General features: G+C 30.6%; 1 protein-coding gene across 1 annotated transcript in view; it reads right to left on the bottom strand.

The window, feature by feature from the left end:
• LOC108782951 (ATP-binding cassette sub-family G member 4) overlaps positions 1-23,991 on the bottom strand; it is a 41,329-nt gene that overhangs the window by 2,093 nt on the left and 15,245 nt on the right. The window contains exons 3-8 of the mRNA XM_018551351.1: positions 21,129-21,259; positions 8,787-8,904; positions 4,915-5,104; positions 4,415-4,560; positions 1,687-1,925; positions 1,200-1,499 (exon numbers count right to left, since the gene is read on the bottom strand). Coding sequence (XP_018406853.1) covers positions 1,200-1,499; positions 1,687-1,925; positions 4,415-4,560; positions 4,915-5,104; positions 8,787-8,904; positions 21,129-21,259 — 1,124 coding nt within the window. The remainder of the gene's footprint in view (positions 1-1,199; positions 1,500-1,686; positions 1,926-4,414; positions 4,561-4,914; positions 5,105-8,786; positions 8,905-21,128; positions 21,260-23,991) is intronic.

Here is a 23,991-nt window from a genome sequence, read left to right on the forward strand (position 1 = left end):
TCGAAAACTTTTCAAAATATTATAATAAAACATTTTTTTATATGTATAGTACTTCTCGAGTTACGAGGCTTGATTAAAATTTATAGTACTGTTGATATTAGCATATCCAAGGTGTAACATTATTACCTAATCGACAGCTAAAACTTTTCAAATATTGTACAGGGCCATGACAATATGTACATATGTCAAGATCAAAGTAATTGGAGATTGTCCTTCTTGTTGTTATTTTTAATGTAAAAGTGAAGAGAAGAGGAGCAACATCGCATTGTCTTGAAATATATCGTCAAATTTGTAACCTTGAACAACATTTGAAAGGTTTTAGCTATCGATTGGGTAATATCACTTTAGATAATGCTAATGCTGCTGGTAACTTTCAAGGCTTATAACTCTCGAGAGAAGTACAATACTTCATAACAAAAATATTTTATTATAGTGTTTTAAAAAACTCTCGAGGTAAGTTACAAGAATATTTAATTAAGGAAGGTTTTATTCAAAAAATTCAAAGTCATCTAGCCTTATCTTTGACAACATCACCCAAGATCAAACCAATGACACCATTTTATATCTCCTTCAAAGTTATAAAACTTTTGTCTGAAACGTTTCTCCGTATCTTTTATATTTTTCGAAATATTTGCCTGGAGAAATTAAAACGAAAAACGTTATGTTATATAAAACCCTTTGCAGTCTAAACTATTCTTTTAAATAAGCGAAGATCAAGTAGGAAATTCATTCTGACTTTCATCTAATCGGTTGATCTAAACATGAATCAAATAATTTTTCTTTATTAATTGAAGGAATTATGAAGATTTTAAAAATATAATTTGCTGATTATAATTGTATATAATATATAATATGTTGAATTCAACTCGACGTAAAACCACAATAGGTTAAAATCTCATAATTAAGAAAATATAAAATTGAATGTGAAAAAAGAACACACTCATATCACAGATGCTTGCAGCAATATTGCAATAACGTTGCAACGTTGTAGCAATGTTGTTGCAAGCTATACAGGCAGCACATTTAAAACGGTTTTTCTTTCCAAGAAACTAAAGCTTAACTCGCAATTACAAAAATTGTTATATATTATTAATTAATTATTATATTTTAATTATAATTATTCAGTTATATTAATTAAAGTTATTTATAAACAACTGAAAAAAGTCGCCAATCATTATCGAGATATAAAAAAATGTTACCTTGTTTAGCAATGTCGTTTGTAGCGTAGCCATGAATGAGTTTTCCATTACTAATTTCGCTCTTTTCTTCCGAGAACTTTTCCTGCAGATTACTGACATCGTTCTTGTCTTTAATCGTTTTCTTCGCTTTGTCCAAGTTATCACTGTTTTTTAAAATACCCGTCGCAGCAGTACAATTATTCATTCCCTCTTTCGTCTCAGGGAAGGGATGTCCTTCACGTATATCGTACTTGCCGTTGTTTATCGCGTTAATTAAATTCTTGATATTGTCGCCATATTCGCCGCATGATACCTCAATGACTATAAAGTAGATAAATAAAATAGATCATGTTATAAATGAGGTTGCGTGAAAAAGAAAATTATACTAATCTATTCTAAGTAGACTTTTTATAAAGACAACTTTGTCAAAATTACATATTTTCTTTACTTTATCTTTGTTTTAATATAATATGGTTATATTGAAATAATCTTATTTGAAAGTACTTACTAAACGATGCTGGGTTGTGATAGCTCGGACAATTGAGGCCAATTGTTCTTAGGAAAGGCACCAATTGTGATGTAGAACCTTGATAAACGCATTGACCTTCGGCTAATGTATAGAGAGCATCAAACATCTCGAAAAGTCTCGCACTAGGTTGATGAATTGTACAAATTATTGTTCTTCCGCCACGTGCTAAAGTCTTTAACAACGAGATGCATTGGAAACAAGACGAGGAGTCCAGACCACTGTAAAATACCGAATAAAATCAATCAGTATCGTTATAGTATACTTATACTTTCTTTTTCATTATATTAGCGTATTATTATACGGAGTGCGTCACCAAAATCCGGACAAATTTCAATTTAAATTTTCCGCTATATTATGCCTTCGCCAGAGGATGTTGTTGGCTTTCCGAGAAACCCTTCTAGTCATATTCTTAAAATGTTAAAACCAAGTGCGGAGTATAATCGAAGAGCTGCGATCATCGAAAGCCTTCGCGCTGGGCACTCAGCAATGGAAATAATTCGATTTTTTGAATATCCGAGATCAATCGTTTGTGACGTTGTGTGTGGCTAAATTTATGGCTTTAGAACAATCCAACGAAGGTTCCAGTATAGCGAGGAAGAGTCACAGGAAAAGTCGGAAGAACGCACCGCGAGGACCCCCGCAGTCATTGAAAAGGCTCAAGCGCTGATTTCGGATGACCCAGGAGAATCATTGCGAAAATTAATTAGCATCGATTATTGATGTAAGCGTGCCAACAATGGTTACGAGAATAGAGGCCGTCATTCAAGCTAATGGGGAATATATCGAATAATTATGCTCTATAGGGATCCCCCAAGTATCACGTAATAAAAGGATTTTTTGTAATATTTAATTTTTCATTAAAAAACATTTCGTTTAAAGAAATTGTTCGATTTGTACGGATTTTGGTGACGCACTTTGTACATATTTATGACAGAGTAATAAAAATAATAAAATTGTATTGGTATATACACAGTACTACATGTATATTATAAGTTTATATAAAATATTATTATAATATATATATTTTATACTTGTGTACAATATGAAAAAAGAGTAGAATTATATTAGTATATCTTTTTATCCACACGAAATATCTGTTATATACGCTAACAAAGAAGTATGATTGATATATATTTCTCTTTCTCCTCCAATATGATTAATTGTCGATTGTTAAGACAGTAACTTTTTTTATAAAGGAGGAGTTCTCGTACAGACCTTGAAAGAGTTGAAAAGACCAGTTTGTTTTACTTTTGTCGTCTTCTGCCATCACATAAAGGATATCGAGCGGTTCTTACAGAACCGGTTGAGGAATCAAAAATATCCTGAGGAGCGCGTGATGTTATACACGTAGACCAGGAAATCAAATTTAAACTTTTTGTTTTTTACAACATGAGTACGGAATTTTTTTTATACAACTTGTATCATTATACAAACACGACAAATTCCTTACAAAAATCTGTCACTGAAAAAGGACAGATTGGCATAGCATTTTTAATTGCTGCTATAATCAAAAATTGACTGCAAGAGCTAATCTTTTCTTTCAGTGTAAAATATTAAAAAACAGTAATTAATTATTTTAAGTGTTAAAAGCATGTTTTATATTCAGTACTTTTACTACTTCAAATATGTAATTACTGTGTTTCAGTAATAAAGTAGCCTTAGATTCCTATAAGGGATGAGTTGATTTATTAAAAATATCGCAGATAAATTCGTGGAATAAAATACGCCACTGTAAATGTAAAAATTTCGATATACTGTCTCTAGTTAGTGAAAGTCTCCACGAGAAAGAAACGTTTCAAAAAATCTAGCATCGTTTACTTTCTCCCGCTGCGCGTTATGCCCTTTTGTATTTCATTTCGATTCACGTGAGATATTTTAAATGTGCGATATTTATATATGTAATCTCTTTGTATCAGTACATGATTCAAGAGTGATAACAAGTAGACATTTAAAAAATTATTCTTAAGTTATTTTACTAAAAGTTATTTAATTTACGGTGACAAACTTTTTAAGATACAATATTCGTGTAAACATTTATCGTTATATATAGTTATATAGAAGATGCAGTCACCTCATTGCAAATCTGGAACGCGGCTGATCGTTGTATAGAGAGTTCCTTGAAAGTTGCAAAGAGAAATTCAACGTGAACTACATGATGCGGTCATTAAAATCTCAAAAAAAATTCACAATCTGATTTCCGTAATTTTATTAAAAATACAATTTCCTGGTGACATTGGCCGTGCCAAGATCGAGATTCGAAGATCAAGGAAATTATTAAGCAAAAGGCGGAGTTTCTCTTTCGTAAGTTTCAGAGAAAGCAAAAGAGATCGTTACTAGATTTCTTGTAGATTGACAGACGAGATCTATTCAACCAAATCTTTGAATACACTATTTAAGTACACACTTCTCTTTAGTTATTGTTTTCATTCTCATTGAGCAAGTCATATCATAACATTCGTCCTTCAATTAAAATTATTGTATATACCGAGAAAATTAAAATTACACGTCACTTACAAATAATAATTTGTTAATATATTGTAATTTCTGCTATCATAATATAATACACATACTTCTCTGTTAATTGTGAGTTAAATGTTGCAAACTTGTGTGGAGAATCAATTTTTAAATTTTTAAAAACATGGTTCTAAATAGATATAAGAGATTACAGATAATGAAATATGTATTTTTTATAAAATTTAAAACTTGCCTAGTTGGTTCGTCGAAAAACATTATAGGAGGATTGTTCACTAACTCCAGAGCAATGGAAAGCCTTTTCTTTTGACCGCCGCTCAGGTTCGAGGTCATAGTACGGCGGTGCTCAGACAAGCCGAGAGTTTCAAGGATTTCCTGGATCTGTAAAAGGATAGATAAATATGTCACTTAACAAATCGCCAATCAATAATACATAAAACTAGATACGCACTAATAAAAATTAAATTTTTATTAGCGCAATTAAAGAATAATGTTGACAATTAATTGAAATGGTACGGATTTTCTCAGAATGCCTTTTCTAACGCTGAAGTAGATGAAATAACAAATACAACGATGAATTTTTCTATTTTACTATAAGTATAATATTATATTTTTATATACGTAACATTTACGCATTTTATATTTACATACATACGAATAAACAATTATATTTAATCGTTATTATGCAAACGTGATTTGTCTAAAGCAAAAAATCAAATAAGAGAATTAGCTTACCACTTCTTCTTTCTCTGTTTGACTGACGTGTGAGCCGAGCTTAAGGCTTGCTGCAACCTTCATGGCTTCCGCTACCGTTAGATTCATATGAAGTTGATTATCCTGCATGATGTAGCAGGAGAGTTTTCTGAAGGCACTGAGGTTTCTTTCTTGGCCGTTTATTGTGATGCTGCCTTCTGCATTTGACGTCCTGATAAAAAGTTTCTAATGAATAATTTGATACGGAAAATAATTTTTATATGTTTGCTTGTAATAATACGTTGTAGCGATATTTCTACAAATATAAAGGATGGGAATTTACTTGCATATGTGTATCTCTCCCTTCATCATTTTTATTGTCCGAATATAAGTCTCTTATCTATTCTTACGACAGTATAATAAAACATTCGCTAAAAAGATTTAGGCCGATCATACACGTTCGTGACCGAAGATGCGTCATTAATAACTCATAAATTTTTTTATCCTGTCGCGTAGAAACTCAATGTTAAATCGCCATATGTGTGCGTATCGTAAAAAGATTCTCAATCATAGATGCGTAAAACGCGATATCTCGCACGTGTTGCCGCACCGGTTGACTGTGAAACCGGTTTGGAAAAGAAGCAAACAGGCAGCGAAACAACTTTTACGCTGCAACAAATACATCGTAGGTCACGTTGCTCAGAGGCAGACTGCACCGAACCTGCAAGTCGTGCCACTGCGAACATTGTGAAAATACCGAAAAGATAATCGATCTTGAGACGCGATTATAGACAGCCAGAATTGGACGAATCATGAAGTGATATTTGCATTTGTGCCATCATACGTGTTTATAACTAAATCCTTATATATTTTACAGTTATATATTTTAATATTTTTTTGCATTTTAACTAAATTACAGTAGAATATACTCTTTAAAATAAACTGCGACGTAAAAACTCGATAAGACAACATAATTTATGGTAATTGCGTTTTACATTGTAATTGACTGTCTTAATCGGAAAGCAATCATGCAACATTGTCGTGCTAGGCAATTAGTGATCTGCGTGTTGACTTCTATAAAATGTATACTTGTCGAAAACCAGTCCGAGCAGTTTAATATGAAAGCGTTTCTCGTCGAGATGTCATGTGCAACGCCCTTGTACGTACAATTTAAAGGTAATGACAGTAAAAAAAGACACGTCAAGTTCATTTCCTGCTGATAGTTCTTATACAATCTCTACGCAAAATAGAGCGGAGACAGGAACGCGCCTTGACATCATAACTACTCCATTCGATTTGTATCGCAAATCTACGCAAATGAGAAGGAATCGTTTTTTTTTCTGTACGACGAGGAATGTGAAGTAGGAAACTACTGATCAAACGACATTTGTAACATATTGAAAGATTTAGTGAAAAGATACCTACTATATTATTTCTTGAACAAGTCAATTCCAAATTTGTTAATTTATTCAAATAAATACATATGCTTTGTATTTATTCGTGTCATTCCAAGATATAATATGTTAAAAAAAGATATATGTTACGTCTTAAAAAATAAACCAGAAAGAATTTCATGAATTTTTTTTACAATAATTTACATATTTTTTCTGACAAAGGAATCATACTATAAATAAACTACTTCATCAAGCAGAATCATTCTGATAATAATCAATTGAATACAGATGATTTAAAAAATAAAAAAATCTATATCACAAATATAAATTATTTTTAAGGATGTATTATACAGTTACTGTAAAGCAAATTAAAATTGGAAATGTGCTAATATTTATCCTATGAATCGTATGCATATAAAAGTTGTATAAATATTCATTCATGACTTTGTTTAACAACACGTTCTTATTTTTATTATTTACTTTATTTATATGCTTACTTTATTTGTCATAAAAGATTAAAATTATCAAGATACGGACGATTTTCTTGTTTCGACTGTTGAAAGACAATATCTATGAGTTTACTTTCGACTTGATTGACAATAAATTGACCAATTGACTATATGGCTTTCTGTATTATTATTGTAATTAATTTGTTAATGTTCATGTAATTATGTATGATTGAAAAGGACTTCGTATAAGTCGAAACGTTTCATATTTAATTTTTAATTTTAATTTTAATTTTCAATGTATAGAATTTAATAAATATTGTCAACTTAATTCCGCTTGTTTCATAATACCGTTAATTTAATATCGTAATTTGTTGTTAATTAAAATTATTTTAAACAATAATAACAAAAATATCAATTTTTTAATATAAATATATTTATATTAAAAAATTGATATTTAATACTTTAAGTATTCAAAATGGTTTATGCAAAATTTCATCGATAAAGTAAACATAGATTCTTAAATTAATTTAAAATAATCTCGAATACTTTTGTGGATTTCAGCATGACGTGCAAATAAATTATGACTCTAAAAAATTTACGATATATATGTACATTATAGATATATTTATTACCAAATTTTTATTATCAACAGTGAAATATTTCTGTTCCTGTACTGTAGTGTGATTAGTGTCGTAACAGAACGCGAAGAAAGTGATATCGTGTATCGCCGAAGAAAGTGAGACTGTAGTATGGTGAAGAAAGTGAAACGTTTGGACAAGGTTTGAACAAAAAAATTGAAAGTGAGCGACGAGGTCATGGAGAGATAACATGATGAAATCTTTCCGTGAAGAGACGGGACGTTTATGATGACGTGCGCGGAATAGATTGCGAATGCGTAAATATTTGGTAACAAAGCACAAACTTCAAAGCTGAGATATTTCTAATTATTGTAAAGAGAAAGCGAAAGGACGTTGTCTCATGCATTATTCTCTGATTTCTATCGCGTTTTTGTTTATCGACATATGAACAATAAGCGTTAGAATTTCTCACGGGAATTACCTTTACCTGTTGCTCGACGTTTTAATTAATAAACTGACGGTATATAAATCTTACAGTGGAAGAAAAGATTAACTGCTGCAGCAAATTAGATGGTAAAATATAGCGTAGCATTTTTAATTGGCTGCAGCAGCCAATTTTTGGTTGTGTTAGCCTATCAAAATCCTATATTGACATTGCGAATATTTTATCATCTAATATGCTGCAGCAATTTATCTTTTTTTTCCAGTGTAAGAATGTGTGAGAAAGAGAGAGAGAGAGAGAGAGATTTGTAATAATATATCTATATATCAAGTAGTACTATCGAATAATTAGGTGATTATTTAATATTACAAAAGCCTTAATAAGACAATAAAGTGAATTTATAATTTATAAAGATTGTTTTGAATGATAAATTAAAAGCAATTTTTGGGAAAAGATTTAAAAATACAAGATTTATGGATAAAAGCTATAATAAGATAACAAGATAAATTTCTAGTTTATGTAGATTATTATGAAGGATAAATTAAAAGCAATTTTTTTTTAAACGATCGCTTATTATTTCTGAATTTTTTTAGATATCTCAATCTTGAGCTTGTCTTTTGTCAATTATTTTAGGTATCTCTCCTAACTTTCGTTTTAGCAACTTTTTGCTAGAACAGAATTATTGACAACCTAAGAGAATAACTAAAATGTGATAATTTTGTGAACACTCGAATGCATCATGAAACATAATCAATAATGGCTATTTAACAATAAATAGAAAATCAACACAACGACATTTCATTTACTACTACTACTATAACGAATTATTTGTGTCTGTGAGAACATATGTATATTAATTTCAATCTAATAACACGTTGCAAGCTAATATAATAACAAGACGACAAGTGCGTTTTTGTGATTAATATGTACAAAGTCATAGTTTACTTAAAACACATGCACGCCTTTCTTATTTAGCGCCACTTTAGCGCGCCATTACATTATTATTTTATTGGTAGTAACTATATCGTGTGGATGCTCCACGCTGACTCACTTGTATCCGGTGAGGATATTCAAGAGCGTTGACTTTCCAGCGCCTGAAGGGCCCATAATAGCCGTTAGCTCGCTGGACCGCAATCTGCCGCTGACGGATTTGAGGATTGTTTTCGAATCTGAAATAAAATTGAACCTTTAGATTCATGAAAACTGAAGAGTGAACACTTAATTTAAGGATAAATCTTAATGTTTTCTATTTATCAATATACACTGTTAAAAATAAAATGCTAATTTTAACTTAATAAAGACGTATGAACTTTTGAGGCATGCAAAAATGTTACAATTAATATTTTATTTTTAATAATAGTTCCAATAAACAAGTACAAGTATTTTGTATTTACACAAGAAGAATTAAAAAGAAAAATATGAGATAATTATTATCTTTTAACAAATATTTTTAATGCAAATGTGCACAATAACTCAATTAGTGAGGAACAAAGATAAAAGATGTTTATTTATTTGATCAGTATATTTATTTATAGATTAAGATATGTATATGGTGAAAAAAAATTATAACACGTATGCATTTATGATGGCAGAAATAATTAAGATATTCATAGCCCGTTCTTTTTTTAGGAAATGTCTTAAGATGCTAATGTACTCTTTCGATTAGTTTATAATATCTTAAGATTGTACTTAATATAGTCTCAAATATAAGAATTGACTACAAATACCAGGCTACATGTATTAGTGACATTTGTAATGAGATTTAGAGATTAATCAGAATTCAATATTTTTTATGCGATCGTCAGTTAACCGTTGACCATTGTACTGAGATGGCATATTTCATTTTTGCTTTTCTCTATGTAAAATCGACTACTAATACATGTATATCTCATGAGATATCAAACAAAGAGAGTAGGACAAAGTCCAAGATAAATATCCTCGTACGCATTAAATTGTATTCGTACATAACCAATCAGTTTATGTGATTCACACATATAGACGCAAGGCCGGAAGAAGGACTTTAATTAATGAATCCGCTGCAACGTAGAAAGCTAAATCGTTGTGTTATTTGATTATTTCCCCAGCTCGGTTGAAATTTCAATTATTCAGCAATTTATATAATAATAAGAGAAATTAAGCGATCAAGAAAACGATAAAAATTATTGATGACAATTAAATGGATTTATGTATAATTTGTATATTTTTATTCGTAATTAATTATATAAGGATTCAGCTTGGCATCATAATTTTCTACGTGTTATTTTTTTAGCATATTCAGAAATACGAATCACTGTGCATATTTTATTTCATATTTTATTTTATTGCCTGATTAAGCAGATTATACGTAGAACAGGTATTAATTAAATGCATCAGTTTTATTTGAAGCCTGAATCGATGGCAAAAAAATTTATCTGCGTATTTGTAAACAAATATTTTTCTCTTATCGTATTAAATAAATACAAACAATTTATTTGTACCAATAAAATATATAAAACTATTGCGATATTTTTTTTTTTCTTGAAAAGTGAGAATTTCGTTCCAATTTCATTAAAAGTTCTTCTAATTCTTTTATAATTAATTTATTTTATTTTACTTGTTATTCAATCGAAGAAACACGTTTTTCTGTCAGCTAAAGAAAATAAAATGAATTGCTCTTCAACGCGAAGCAATTAGTGTAATTTTATATCAATTTCGATATGCAGAAAGAGTTTCTTATTCCTGCGAATATATATGTATATACACTGATAGATAAAAAATTTATGTGAAATAAAGAGAAAAAATGTTTATCGTATATAAAAAAAAATCTATCTGACTTGATGCACGTAAGAAACGATACGTTAAGATTGTTTTACCATTGTCGAATGTCGTATAGCTTGACCTCCTGGCTTTATAGCTCTCGATTTCACATTCTTATTTCAAAGTCGTGAGTAGAGAGAAGTAGATATAACAGTCTAAAAGGTGCTTTAGCAATTGTGGTTCACTAAGTAGAAATACTTGATTTAAAGTTAAGTTACTTTTGCTACATACACATTTATTCCATCGAAAAAGACAATGAAACCGAGTCAATGTATTGTTGACCGCAAAACTTTGCATATTGTTTCCCACGTCACGGTCTGCATAATCAGCGAAACAATAGACTGTACGATGTCCGACAAAACGTAATTCTCTTAAAACGTAGTTCTTTGTTCTTCAATTTTAAAATCTTACTATATTTATATATATATACAAATACTACGAAAGTAAAATAAAATATTTAAAAAATGTATTGTACAAAATTTTTAGCTGCATATACAAAATAAAAATCCGATACTTTTTGACTATTATAATATACATTATAATCTAAAAATTTATTTTATAAGTACACTTTTTCCATTTATGAAGAGTTATTTAAAAATCGTTTTAGTTTCTGTGAGACTTCCAAAAGCGTCGCAAAAAATGTTTTATCCATTAATAGTTTTTAATTATTTACAGAAAAAAACAGTTTTGCTGAAGTATTAAAAAATTTAGTTAAGTGCAGATCTGAAAACAATTTTATCAAAATAATTATGGAAGGCACTCAAGCTGATATCAAAATATTTTGCAGTATTGTTCATCATGTATATAAATACATTTGAGTTTTCTACATTATTTTGATGGTTTGACGAAATTATTTTCATATCTATATCTAGTTAAATTTTTAGCTACTTCAACAAAATTGTTCCTTCCGCAAGAAAAAATGTAGTGTTTACTTTCATTCAACTGATTATACGGACAAGGTATTTCGTACGAAAGTAACAGTGAAATATTCGCTTAAAGACACATTCCACATGTGTTGTTTTGCTGTTACGTATGCACGCAAGTGGCAATTTAACATTCTCTGAGCAAGATAAACACCATCGTTGTTACGTACCTATGTCATTCATATCCTCCACCTGGCTATTTTAGTAGCTCACTATACATATACAAATATTTGAAAGCGAAACATGAAGATGCATAAAATCCGAAATAAAATCGTAATGATACAATAAAATACTAGTATTTTAATTTCAAGGCGAACTGGTTCCATTACGCTTTTACGTATGAATACGTACGTGCCAGGACAGTGCCCGAGAATTCTTCGATTCAGATCAAAAACGGACCGTATGTAAATCTCTAACTGTCATACGCAAATATAATATAGTTCCGGATTCTTTGCATTAAATAGTATACAAATTTATTATAAACGATGACGTTTCTTTATCATTGACATATTTTTACTTTTCAGGAACGATCAATTTATACACGGAAAGAACTATCTTACTGAAGTGTATCTAGAAATTTAATTAGATATTTAATTAGATAAATTTAAAAATAACTTTATTGAGCCATTAAAATAATTATGTAGAAAATGCGTACATAATGAACAATATTATGCAAAATTTTAACAATTTAGCAACAAGTTTGATGTCGCTACAATTAATTTAATAGTCTAATCAAATTATTTTTTTTAGACCTATTTAGTCAGATATTTTTAGATACTTTAGTTTTATAAAATCGTTCTTTTCGTTTGCGTTATTACGATTATCGTGCATATATCTAAAAATTTTTATAAATTCGCTTTATTTTGGACAAGATACAATTTATTTTTAATGAAGAATTAGATTAGTTAAAAAATAAATGTACAAAATTTTATCTTTTATTAATTACTATATTGTTTATTATTTTATAATATATGTATGTCAGTTTTTTTTGACCAGATATAGGCATTATTTCTTTCTAGGAAATCCGATAATGTTTCTCTTCGCACGGCTATCAATATAATAAACAGGAAACACGTGATTTCTAGAATATCCTGTATATTCTCTATATTTTTCTCGACGTAAAGTTAATGTGAAACCATTTATTATCTCATAAGATAATTTCACTTTGACAGTTTATCACCTAATGACGTTTTTACTGCTCGAGTGCACAATATTACGCGCGATCATATATAACTACTATAATAACTGCTATATACTTATACATATATACGGCACGATATTACATAATTGTTTTTTCATGAATCAATGTTACTCAATACATATATAAATACGATGTCATGGACACTACACTAATATCGCGGATCGTAAATTACTATGAATCTATTATAACTTGAATTTATCGTACCACTTATAACTGGGTCAAATAACAACTATTATTACAACTATTATTACCCTATTAAACAGAGAAATTTTGTGTAATGATATATATTTATATACCTCGAGTAATTTTTTTTGTAATTTGCAAGGAGGAATTGATAAATTAAATAGATAATAGGTAAGAGAGGAAAGGTTGTAACGTATTATGCTAATAGATAAATGAAGGATAGTTGAGTAAACTAGGATAAAGAGGAAATATGCACGAGAGCAGAGTATGGATGGATGTGTGAGGATAGATAGATAAACTGTAAACCAAGCCCCCTTCTTAGGCTTTGTATGCTTGAAGGTAATAAAGTTCTTTCTATTTATATACCTCGAATTATGCTGATTAATTAATTAAACTAGATATAATTAATAACTAAGTAAAAATAAGCTTATTTGTCAATCAGAACTAGATTTTATAATAGTACTTTTTGAATAATAATATTAATATTCTAAGAAAAATAGTCTGATTGGATTAAATAATAATTCTGATAAAAAATGAACAGATCAGAATTTTTTGGTTAAATCTACTAGAATTCTAGGTGATATATAACTGTAGAGAATTCTGATTGATATAATTATTCTAGTAAAAATAAAAATTCTAATAGATTTTACCTGAAATATTTCTATCTCTCTCTCAACTCGAAAGATCTCAACTAGAATTCTAATAATTAATCAAAAAATTCTGATTCCATTTTCAGAAATATTTTTCAGATTGTCGTTAAAAACCGTTAAGAGATGTAATTCTAATCTCGAACAGGCTTACCTACTTACATACAGTTAATTACGTATTTACATATTGGTTCATTCATTTATTAAGTATAATTAATGTTTCTATTTTTAAAATTTGTGCTCTTTAATTTTTACCGCGTTTTCTAGTTCAGTATTTCAGAGCACGACCATAATAAATACGTGAGTTCCGTTACCGCTTGAATAGAGAGCGATTTGTTTGAAGAAAAGGCAAAGTATGCAAAGTGTAAGTGCTGTCGACCCGATCTTTATTTCTCGAAAAGCGAACGTAGAAAGCAATGACCTCCGCATACTGATGACTGCTCCGTAAGTAGCAACAAGCTATACAGTGCTCGATTAATATAATTAAAGCAAGCGTTACGTCTTCATATGGAAAGAAAAAAGCGATTATATTATATATCTAATAAATAGGCTATTTCATAAGCTTGGAAAAAAGAGAATAAAAATACCAACCGTGCATGGCGAAGGCCATCTAACATAGTCAGTGTAGGTCAGTAGGTTTCTAAATGCACTTCGCTATTATTTCGAAATCATTAATGTTGTGTGCTCACCGTGACTTATTCTGAAATTATTGTATTGCATGAAGATATAAAAAATGTAAGAGTTACTCTCTAAGAACATTCGGATTCGTAACAAAGTTATAATAAAAGAGATATCAATTAATAAATTTTATTTAAATAAAACATATTTCAGGCTTGGCATAACTGCGCAGTTCATTCGTATAATTTCACGATGACTACTCTGCTGCTCCGTGAAAAATATAAAGTAAATATCTCTACGTCTGTAATAAACACCCACGTGCCATTAATTGCACCTTTATTTGCTATCAATTGATCACGTACGTAGAATATTATCGACTATATGCATGTGAACGAGCCTTCAAAGTTCAAGTCGGACCCTAGACATGTGCAAAGAGAAAGAAAGGTAAATCGAGTTTGCTAATTTCGAGTCTAGAAGAGGCTGCACGAATTGCGCAAATGGTGGATTGCAAAAATCTCACTATGACATACGGCGGTTTGTAGCGTTTAAATTACTCCGGTTGCTCATATATAGAGAGAGAGAGAGAAAGAGAGACAGACGATAAAATCTCAAATTCTCATGCTCGGTCTTTGCGAGGTCATGCTAAACTTTCTTCACTTTATTTTGCAATCACGCGGATATGACACGCAATAAGATTTAACTCTCGTTGAGACATTGTAGCCTAATTTCGTAATTTCGTAATGTATTGTAACATAAATCATGAAAAAGTCCTATTGAAATAGTTCCATACTCGTACTGCTTCGATAACTTTAACATAAGTTTTATACAAGACAAGACAAAATAGTCTATATAGAAAAATCGACGTATGAAATTATTCCTTGCAATTTCTCTACAGGTCGCTCTGAAGAGAACGAAAAATTATGTAAACATTTTCCTCGAAAAAAATATCGAATGTTTCATTCATACAATAACTTTGTGATAGAAAAATAAAAAGTACCGAGGATCTGTGTTGAATTTCTCGAGATGCGAAAATATGAATCACAAGATGGCGTTTGTTTAACTGATCGCTATTCTTATACAATATTAATAAACATTTTAAGTGGTAAGGTAAACGATTGCGAGCAAGTATATTTAATAAGAAATGTTGAATGCTCAATAAGTCATTGTGTCAGGTTTCGTTATGTGGCTACACAGTTTTGGTGCAACAGTAAATAAAAATTTAACATACAGTAGCGTGCAAAAGTTTCCAACCAATAACATTTTGTATTTTAATTTATAAAAAAAGAAACCTGATAAGATTTTAATTATCAGGTGTTAGTATGGTGGTAACGAAATCTTGTACTAACACCTATTATAACAATAATAATTTTATCAGGTTCTTTTTTTATAAATTAAGGTAGAAAATGTTACTGGCCGGAAACTTTTGCACGCCACTGTATAGGAATTTCTGCAAGAAGAAACATCATAATAGAGATCGTGATAAAGAGAACATCGTAAAAGAAAGTAAAACATAAAAAGTAGAAGTTAGCAATAGAATATACAGTTATTGTTCCATGAAGCTAGTTTCTTTTATACTTTTTGCACACGTCAAAACGTGTTGTTCAGGCACGTGAACGATCTAGGTCGTATCGTTACTCAAAATGCATCTTGCTCTCTAAATCAAAGAAAAACACACTCGGTGATCGTTACAGTTCTTTAAAGGCGTCACAAGAATTTGAGAAATGTAAGTTGTATAATGTAACTCATATTTTCCGAGAAAATATTTTTAAAATTCTGTTTAAGCTGGTAACAATTTATTAGCGACATTTATGATATGTATAAACGGTCCGAAATTAAGTACGTAAATTAATTTGTTGACAATCTTTTTCATACCAGTAGCACTGTACTCACTACAGTAGTTTGTAATAAGACAAATGGATTTGACAATACACTGTTTAAAAAGAACTTCATATACATTGAATTTTTAACAATGAACTCGAGATGCCTTCTTAATGACAGTCTTCATTAGTAATTTTTTCGATAAGACATTTTAAAAAAGAAAATCATCAAAGTACGTGCGTTTCTGTAGCCACGAATGCACCTATAATTACGTGTTCCGAGATAAGAATTATCGAATATAAATGTGTCGTTCAGTATCTTTATCTGAACTGTGACAATTATTATCGTTTGTAATACGTGTTTCCTTGGTCCCGAGCAAACAATGATTCTTCTTTATTTTTGTTAAATGAATGATATTTCTTGCTCATCCGTGCAGAGTTACGAAAGCCGAACAACTGAAATATCCGCCAAGCGTGTCTATCATTGGAAAAGGAAAAAAAATATGAGTCTCTCCGCCATCGTCCGGTGCTTAATTGACACCCATCCTCGACAGGAAGATGAGTATCATTACGGAGGTCTCTCCGCAAGATAGCATTACTAGAATAATGTAATAGTATTACGTCTTGAATTATGTATTCGGCTGTATTATAACTTCAAATAGCGTTGTCAAGGCCGTCAGATTTTTGGTTCCCACACAGAGAGAAAAAAAATGATTGGAACAACCATAATTTAACTATAATTTATAGTTATTTTATGGCTATAGTTATTTACAACCCCATAAATTAATAATTGTTTTGACTATATGAAATATAGTAACCCGAACGTTAAATTATGATCATAATAACCATAATATATTTTTTAGTTATTGTTACTACATGTACTATAAAGAGTAAGCGAAAATTGGAAAACTGGTTACATTCATTGTAATTATGATTGCAATTACAAATACATAAAAATGGTTATTCTATTTATCATCCATATTTCCAAACTTTACTATACTAATATTTGAATTTATCATAATTTATAGTACAATTTTTGTACCGTTTGGTAGAACTATACATATAAGGTCATTGTTACTAACATTATAACAATAATAACTATAAAAATCATGCTCCTAACCATAATTATTTTACCATGCAATTATAGTCACAAATACGATATATACTTTTCTCTCAGTGCACGCCGAAATGACTTGATACCAGTATATTGGCGCATTATAAAAAGTATTTTGATTTTTGCGTTCGATATAATGCATGATTGATCAATACCGCGTATTTTCGTGATCTGTTCCAAATAATTCAAAAATTTGATGTCCTTTAATTATCACAGAGCGAATGACTGATACTCAGTGTTTAAAGTATTCTCTAAAACTTTTAGAGTGAATTGTTACTCTTAAGAGCAAAATCGAGCCACCTTTTTTTCAAAACTGGCTCAATTTTTACTCTTTAGAGTGAGATTTTCCACAGAATTTCGAGAATATCCAAAATAAAATGATGATCCGCAGATAATGCTGGTGAAATAAATTTTATCATTTCAAGTGAAGCGATTCACTTCACGCTCGCGATAAGATGGAACAAAGACTCTCCAATGATGTTTACCGCTCGATATTGTTATTGTACGTTTATCTATCGACCATACACATCGATTCAAGCGCGCTTTTCGAGCAACATTAAAGAGAGAAACGTATCCCGTTTCATGAAGAAAATCATCCATTTCCTTAAACTTTTTCTAAAATAGTCTTAGATGCATTTGAGATACACGCGTATGATTAAATTGAGATTTGTGTGTTTCTTTGGGTTCAAAAATTATAGGTATACCAACGTAATTGATGTACATCGGAAGTCTCTGAGATATTATGCTGTATCGGTCTTCCTGCAAAATTGCAATCCTACTCGTAAGAAACGAGCACGTCGAATTATTCCTTTTATGACGGTTTCTTCATCAAGATCTCGGAAAAACACACCATGCATATTTACTCGTGTTACAAATCGAAATCCTGCTGTTGCGCTCACGAGAATAAAAATAAAGAGGTAAAGACAATTATCCATCGCGATTGTCCAATGACTTAATTCTATCGTAATGAAAATTTCAACAAACATCGAATACGATCTCAATTCCCGATTGATTCTTTTTATAGTATCGCGAAGACCGATTCGTTGTGGAAGCATCATCTTGTGCGAGCTATAAGAGAGAGGAACAAGACAAACGCGTTTATATTTTCAGCCTATAAATAATCGGAATACGCAACGTAATCTATGACGTATATGTATACCCGTATCATATAAAATATGTAACGAAATGCCGCATGACAAATATAGTTTGATCGCGAATACAAAGGGCATTACAGTAAATGGATTGTCCGTACACGTTCGGTATGACTTCCTATAACACGATAGTGCAGTAACAATCAGATTATCGATTTGGAGCATAGGTACAACATTGGCACTGTACACAACAGATGGTATTGTTTAACTCGCGTCCATGAATCGCGTTAATAATATCGGATGGCTCGCTAGACGTTTATATTTAATTTCAAGTATGAGCTGGATCTATTCACAAGTCTCTCTTTTGTGCGTCGCATTCTAGCGTTATCTCTTTCGCAGGCTGTATCATGATGATAAGAGTACCCGGGAACGTGCTCGTGGAATACGCGGAATCCGCGCCCATTGCCACGCCGCCACGGCCGTGTCGTTGCGTTGTGCCGCATTTCTTTGGACATGCATTTCTTTGACGCGTTTAGCACGCGAGTCGGTGCACTTTCACTCGACGGTCAATGTCATCGGAAACCAGTTTGTAATCATACGACCAGCGCCGGCTGGTTCCTGTATATATAAAAAGACAGAAAGAGAAAAAAAAGAAAATGCTGGACTTGCGTTTTAGAGGTTCTTTTTTTATAAGTATGCGTGTAAATAACTTGAAAGACTCGGGCTCAGGAATTCAGGGTTCGGGAATTCAAATAATAGCATTACTTGCTATTGTATCAGATATTCAACACGTGATATGTTATTTGAAAAACTATGCAATAATTAGTCGATGCTAGGAAGATAGTTACGATAATAACATCATTTTCCACACGGAATAAGTTAAACGATACTTCGTTGCATAATAGAGAGCTCATTGTTGTTTATAAAAAGTTTTAAATCGATATTATGTTTTGTTTTTCTATAACTCGAAAACAAATTATACACGTAATCTAGTTATAAAAACCGATTAAAATGTATAGAAATAAATCTTAGTCTACAGAAAAAAGAAAAAAAATTGAAAACTAAATTCAAATTGCAAAAAAGAACGAAAGAAAGAAAAAGAGTAAATAAATCGATTTCTAATAGATACATTAATAAAATAAAATAGTCGTAAAAATAGTCAAATTATTTTTACATATATATCATGCTCCCTATATCTTTGGAGTGAAATCTCACTCTTAAAAATTGAAAATTTAGCTAGTCTTAGCTGAAAAAAGAGTGAAAATATTTTAATCCTTAAATAAGAGCGGAAGAGATTTTCACTCTTTAGGAGTGGAATTTCATTTTCTGACGTAAGATCTCAGTCTTTTGGAGTGAAAGTCATTCTAAGGAATGAGAAAAAAAGGAGTGAGATTTTATTCGTTTTGACCTCTCTCCAAAAGAGTAAAGTCTTACTCCAAAAACTTATTGAAGACTGGCTGAATTTTCACTCCAAAAGAATTGGAGAATAAATTAAAATATGACTCATATGCACGAAAAGATTATTTGCCACTCACTATTAACAGCATTCGAGCTGTTAAAGATAAAGCTTCGATCTGTAACGTTTTTAATTCCAATAGCGAATCATTATACACGAACATTCAACGATGCATTAAAATATTGATTGAAAATTCCTTGCATACAGTATTCTATTACGCGAAATAGATATAAGCTAATAAAATTACAATCTCGACATTTCATCAGACCCTATTAATAATAATTACAGAGAAAATTTTATTTTCAATTTTAATTTTGCCTTTTATAAAAACTAAATATAGTAAAATGCAGATTTTACGATACATAATTAAGCAAATTATTACACGAAAATAAATAATGCATGATAATTTATGATATTTGCGAAAAACACGAGTGTTCCTGGATGCTCAACAGAAAGTTATCCAATTTCCATTATAGTTATGTGTATGTTTAGTAAGCAATTATGGTAATTATATAGTGAGAACTCGGACGAATGCTTTCTATAAAGACTTCGTCATGCTGAAGTCAAATAATGTAACATTTGGAATGCAGTTCAAGGGCAGAGTACGTTCACATACCGTGTAATTTACAAAATAATCTTTCTGCGGTTTCACGACTTTTTCTTGTGTGACGCTTATACGTTGTATTCTATAATAATGTACTATCATATCGAGCTAATGCCTAATCGGCTTGATACTAAATGTTATGTTACGCTCTGAATGTTAGCTTTTCTTTCCGTTTCTACTAGCCAAGTTTTATCGTGGATTTTTTAAAATCTCATCGACTTACCCAATCGAGTATTATTATCCAATTAATAATGCTAACCCATGAAGTATACGTTGACCACGCGTTCGACTGGATTACGAAAATCTTAGATCGATTTAGATAAAGAACATTCGTTAAGCTGCAACGATTACGGAATAGAATGAAGAAAAATGTATTTCTTTTACACACGTGTATAAAGCTATTAGAAGCTATAGATGTATGAATAAATTGTAATTAATTGATTCATGCTGGCGAAGAATCAACAGGATAAAGTAATTTTAATTCTTCAAATGTTTGTAAAAAAATACGCGATAATAGCAAAAACACTGTAAATGTGGCTTATTAAAAAATGATGTAACTATTCGCAATACAAAGCCTAAATTTCAAAGTTCAGCAAATTTTTTCGTTGAAGACAAATATGATAACGTCATAGAGACAGACGCTCCTTGTTGCACGTTTAGATCACAAAACGCATAAACATGCGAAACGTGCTGTTTACGTAATATTATGGAAAAATATTACAATAACCTATTAAAAGAAAAGAAATCTATGTTACGGAGGAATTTCTTTTTTCCGACATTCAATTCTTTCGTAACATTTTGCCACATTACAATCAACTTGCCTCAATCAAAAATCGAAAGTCAGTTTCAATTACAGACAATTGAAAAGACGATATTCGACTGTGAAATTTTTTATTCGATTGGAATATCGATATGATAAATAAAGATAGAATAATGTACTTACTATTTTTGCGGCCTTCTCGGACCTTATATGTAAGATCAGTGAATGCCAAGTCGACCGGCGGCCTCTTCGGCAGATGCGTGATCGTCTTCGGCTGCATCGGTACGATCTGCAGCCGCACCGCCGAGTTCTTCCTAGGTTGCAATAAAATTCCATTGGAATCGTCCGCCGTCGAACAATTTCCCTCATGCTTCATCTTTTAATGAGATTGTTCCGTTCCTCTCTTCTAAATGCCAATCGCTGATCGTTCGATCAACCGCGCGCGTTTTCCTTCGCAATGTTTCGAGATCAATGAATCACTTTTCGCGAAGGTAACATGCGAAAAAATTCCGTAATCGGCGATTTTTCACAACCTGCAATATCGCCCACATGATGCAATGCACTTCGCAAGACATGTTAAATATAGCGTTTAATTTTTGGGAGGGGGAGAAAGAGAAAATTATATTCGTATCACGAGTTATGTTTTCGTAGCAAGTTTGATTCGATAGCAAATCCACTCGCTGACGTTATAGAACCAGTTACGTGGAACTATATTTAAACTTTACTTAAATTTGCAAATTTTGTTCTGTATAAATTAAGTTGCACTTCATTTAATTTGGCTATAAGATATTAAGATTTTATATCCTGTTTTATGATGATTTACTTGGCTTACAAGTCTCTTTTCTGCAAAAAATTGCGATTTTTTCAAATCAATTAATGCAGTGAGATGTTATGTACATCCCATTTTATAATTAATCACATTCACGGAAGGTTGCGAATGATGTTAAAAGGAAAAATTGTAAACACTGACAATGAGATGAGACTAAGAAAAAAGTTACTTTGTACAGAACATCGAAAGAACGATTTTTTGCTAAAGTATCTAAACGTTTAACTATGTATACAGATTTAGAAATAATTTTGTTGAGCATCAAAATAATTACAAAAGAATCTCAAACACATAATGAGGCTTATTATAAGGCTTATTATAAATTCTAACGACAAGTAAAAATAATAAATAAGAATAAATGTAAGAATAATAATAAATAAAAATAAAATAATAAATAAATGTAAGATAATATAAGTGAAAATAAAAGTGTGAAATACAATATAATTTTCAACTAATACATATACAGTATAAAAAGTTTTATGATTGTTTCATTTCAAATCCTAGTTATTCACAAAATACATTACAGTAGAAATATAAAGTACAATTTTTTTTAGAAAATAAAATACGATTTCGTAACACGATGTAATCTTTGTTGTAATTTCACGTGATGTTATACATTAAGTGTCACTAGCTATTACAAATAGAATAATATAATTTAATAGAATAATATAATATAATATATTGTTTATATATTAATGTTGATATATATTAAAATATCCCTCTTTGTATGTGTGTGTATGTGTCTTCTTAAGAAGTTGTTTACCTTTTATTTTACATAATTAATTATTTTGATAGTTAAACTAAAATTATTTTTAGACCTATATCTAGCTAAATTTTTAAATATTTCAAAATCGTCCTTTTGCATAAATATTATTCCATTATTTTTTTATATATTAGGTGTAGTAAAAAGAAATCTATTATTTTTGCATGAAATCTATTGGAAAAATAATGGATTTCTTTTTACTACACCTAATATATAACCCTTTAGTGCACACGATGATTTTCCGGTCCATTACTACACACGATGGATCATGTCCGGAGTTAATCATTATCACTCTAACAAATATACAGTAATTATTAAGTAATTTATATATATATATATATATATTTTAATAACCGAGGGATTAATCATCGATGAAAATGATTTCCAATTCTATACACTCATTTCCACGTGATTTTAAAGTGATTTCCTTTATTTTCCGGGAAACATTCGAGACGCGCGACCGAACGACGATACTTGTTTGCTTTCAATGATGAATGCTCGATTGTCTCGTTGACTGATTTCCTCGCTAATTTCGTAGGTGAGTAGCCCCTCATTAATATTTTTAGAAAGTATTTGAAAAATTATGTATTTAAACAAATTATATATATAAATACTATAACTAATCACTTGATACTTCTAGTTTTTCAAAGAAAAGAAATATGCAGGACACGAATGATCCAATCCTGTATACTAAGAGTGATGTAACTAAATTAAAAATGATGCTTGACATTAATATTAGCTATCTCATCGGAGTATAATACGAGAAGCAAAACATAACTAATTACTGTTTTTGATATGCAATTCACTTCGAGATTATTATAGTTTTATTCCACTAATAAAATAAATCACTGTAGATATTTACGCAAAAACGGCATTTACCTATGATTTCCTGACATTAACATATAATATCGACTATTTATTAATTAAGTCTCGATTATTAAGTATGTAATAAAAATACTTATGTAAAGCAGAAGGAGGAAAATAAAATATAAACATAAAATTGACTTGCAAATTAATATAAAAAATTTTAGATCTTCTTTGTTTGAAAACTCATTGTGTGACGATAAGAACACTTAAACCGTCGTATTGATAAGAAAGAAAAACTCACCCGTAGCAAAAAAGCCACCAAGTTTTTGCGAGAATATACAAATATACTTTTATATATGGAAGTGTTTAGAAAACAATCTCTCTCTTTCTACTCCAGCAAGTCTAACAGTGAAAATCACAGAACTGAAAACCACCTCTCTTAGAGATCGTTCGTGGAAATGAGTGAAGAATAGAATAATCTTGATGCACTGATTCTTACATTGCCCGACTTCGCCGTGTTTCCTTTTGTCGTCGTTGGAGAAATCTCTCCGCGGACACCGAAGCTAGCCCTGAGATGTAACGAGACGCATCTCTGGCACAAAGCGATCCGCGAGTACGACGTGTGTGGATGACAAGAATGACATATGCGA

The sequence above is a fragment of the Cyphomyrmex costatus genome, unplaced genomic scaffold (genome assembly GCF_001594065.2).
Source record: "Cyphomyrmex costatus isolate MS0001 unplaced genomic scaffold, Ccosl1.0 scaffold14, whole genome shotgun sequence".
NCBI classification, from domain to species: Eukaryota; Metazoa; Arthropoda; class Insecta; order Hymenoptera; family Formicidae; genus Cyphomyrmex; species Cyphomyrmex costatus.